This window comes from Gavialis gangeticus, unplaced genomic scaffold (genome assembly GCF_001723915.1).
Source record: "Gavialis gangeticus isolate Ggan-Ray unplaced genomic scaffold, GavGan_comp1, whole genome shotgun sequence".
NCBI classification, from domain to species: Eukaryota; Metazoa; Chordata; order Crocodylia; family Gavialidae; genus Gavialis; species Gavialis gangeticus.
In genome coordinates, this window is record NW_017729011.1 from 25122352 (window position 1) to 25124568 (window position 2217).

Sequence of the window (2217 nt, forward strand, 5' to 3'; positions counted from 1 at the left end):
GCCCGGGTGCGGCCTGCCGCGCGCCCTCCCCCCGGCAGGTGCCTCCGCGCCCCGGCCGCCGCACCCCCGGCCGCCTCCGTCTTGCTCGTGCTCCGGGGCAGCGGAGCCTTCCCCGGGAGCCACAACCTCCCACCTGCCGCCACCGGGGCCCGAGCTCGGGCTGCTCCTCAGCCGACCGCCTCTTCCCCCCAGCCCCGACGCCACGACTGCCCTCGGGCAAAGGGCCGCGTCAAGCTGCGCGCACCGAGCCCCCCGAAGAGCAGGCCTCCCTGCCCTCAGCCCTGCCGCAGGCCCCGGCAGGCAAGCCCGGCGTACCCAGACGGGCCCTTCGGGCGCGGGGGAGCAGATGCCAAGGTCCGGCCTCCCCGGAGCAGGCCAGGGCTCGCCTGCGGGTCACGCTCAGCAGCCCCAGCCCCAGACGTGGCCTCCCTCCGCCCCAGGCCGAGCCCTGGGAGTCCCCCCGGGGCCAGGGCCGGACCGGACCGGGGTAGGGCCCGAGCCCAGAGACGTGGAGACGTACCTGGACGGTGCCGCTCTCTCTTGCACGGTGGCCCTCCAGGCACCCGCAGAACGGGGTCACACGTGCCGTCACATGCGGACTGTGTTTCTACACCGCTTCGGGGGCTGCACGGGATGGAAAAGAGCAAGACCCTGCTCCCCCAGCGCCGGAGCAGCAGAGCCGGGGAGCTGCAGTGCAGCCCGTCGGCCCTAGAGGGAACCCGTCGGCGCCACTGCCCAGCTCGGCTGCCGCAGCCAGCTCCGCACGGCCCCCAGGCCCTGGCACTGCCCTGCGGCTGCCCCTGCCCAGCTCCCCTGACTTCCCACCCCGGGCCCCTGCCTCGCACTCGCCCTGCCGCTTCTGTGCCCGCTCCGAGCCCAGGAACTGGAAACACGAGGAGTAACTCAGTGTCCAGGTGCAGAGCCCCTGCACCCGGGGTAGGATTGCAGCTGGGGATGGGGCCGAGCAGCCAGGACCCCGGGGTCACCCGCTGGCTCTGCTGCTGCCCAGCGCAGGCCCGTTAGCCCATCAGTACCAGGGGGCAGAGAATGGTGTTGAGCTCCTGCCCCCCGCAACCAAGGGCTGGCAGCACCGTGCTTTGGGATCCTCCCGTGACAGTGGCCAGGGAAGTGCTAAGTGCATTGTAACGTGTGAAACCTCCAGCCAGGGACAATTAACAACAGGAGTAATGACAGGCACTTACCTGCGGCACCTTGTGCCGCGTGCCATAACTAATGCAAATCAAGTCTCGACCCCCAGATTAGTGGCTGTTATTCAATGCCGGTATTTAATTCATTGCTTCACTTTTAGAGACACTTCATGAAACCTTTTGTGATCGCAACAGTTTGCTACCGAAACGCTAATGGGCACTGTACATTTTTTACTGATCAAGTGGGTTTTGTTCCGTTAATGGGAGTTTGCTGCTTGCAAAAGCAAATAGGAAGCTGGCTCCGCAATTACCTCGGCCAGTTCTATTGGAGCCAAGATGGGAGACGAGGCTCTGCGTGCCGTCCCCGAAGGTCCCTTCTCCCTGCACACAAAAGAGGCAGCACCGTAACCTTAGTGCTGAACAAGCCGTGATGGGGGCACTGTCTCTGGTGGCTGCAGAGACCAGCTCATCCGATGGGCCCGGAGCAAACGCCGGGACCCTGCCCCGGTGCATGCCCGGTGTGTCGTCGCGCACCTCCATCTGCAGCTCAGCACTTCCCTCGCCCTGAGCAAGCGCCTGCCATGCTGCAACATGGCCATCAATGGAACAGCTGGTGCCACCGGGCCAAGCACCCAGCCTGGACCCACAAAAGAGTTTGCCCAGGAGAGACCCCAGCCCGCTGCAGAAGTGACAGCACCACGCCAGGTTCTCCAACGCAGCACCCCAGGGAGATGGCAGCACCCTGCTCTTGGGTGCCCCGGGCAGCTAAGGGGCTGACATCAGCCTGGTGCTGAGCAAGCTGGGGCTGGGGCTTGCGCTTCTGCCCATCCTCAGCCTCAAGTGAAACCGTCCCCTGTGCCAGCCACGTCCCGCGGCTCCTCCCAAAGCCTCGGTGGCCCAGTGCAGCCCTGGGGCCCAGTCCTCTTGCCCTGGCACGTGGGCAGCACTAGAAAGGGGCGGCGCGGCCGCCATCACTGTGGAGGCTGCAGGCTCGGGGGACGTGCAGCAAACAGGAAGTGGAGCCCGGTGCGGGGGACAGCTCCACCGCCGCCACCGCAGCCGGGGCACT

General features: G+C 66.6%; 1 protein-coding gene across 1 annotated transcript in view; it reads right to left on the reverse strand.

Annotated features, from left to right (window-relative positions):
- Positions 1-1228, reverse strand: part of NR5A1 (nuclear receptor subfamily 5 group A member 1) — a 53165-nt gene extending 51937 nt beyond the window's left edge. Inside the window, exons 1-2 of the mRNA XM_019510321.1 lie at positions 1203-1228; positions 134-206 (exon numbers count right to left, since the gene is read on the reverse strand). Of these exons, the coding sequence (XP_019365866.1) occupies positions 134-206; positions 1203-1228 (99 nt within the window). The remainder of the gene's footprint in view (positions 1-133; positions 207-1202) is intronic.
- Between the last annotated feature and the right edge of the window lie 989 nt (positions 1229-2217).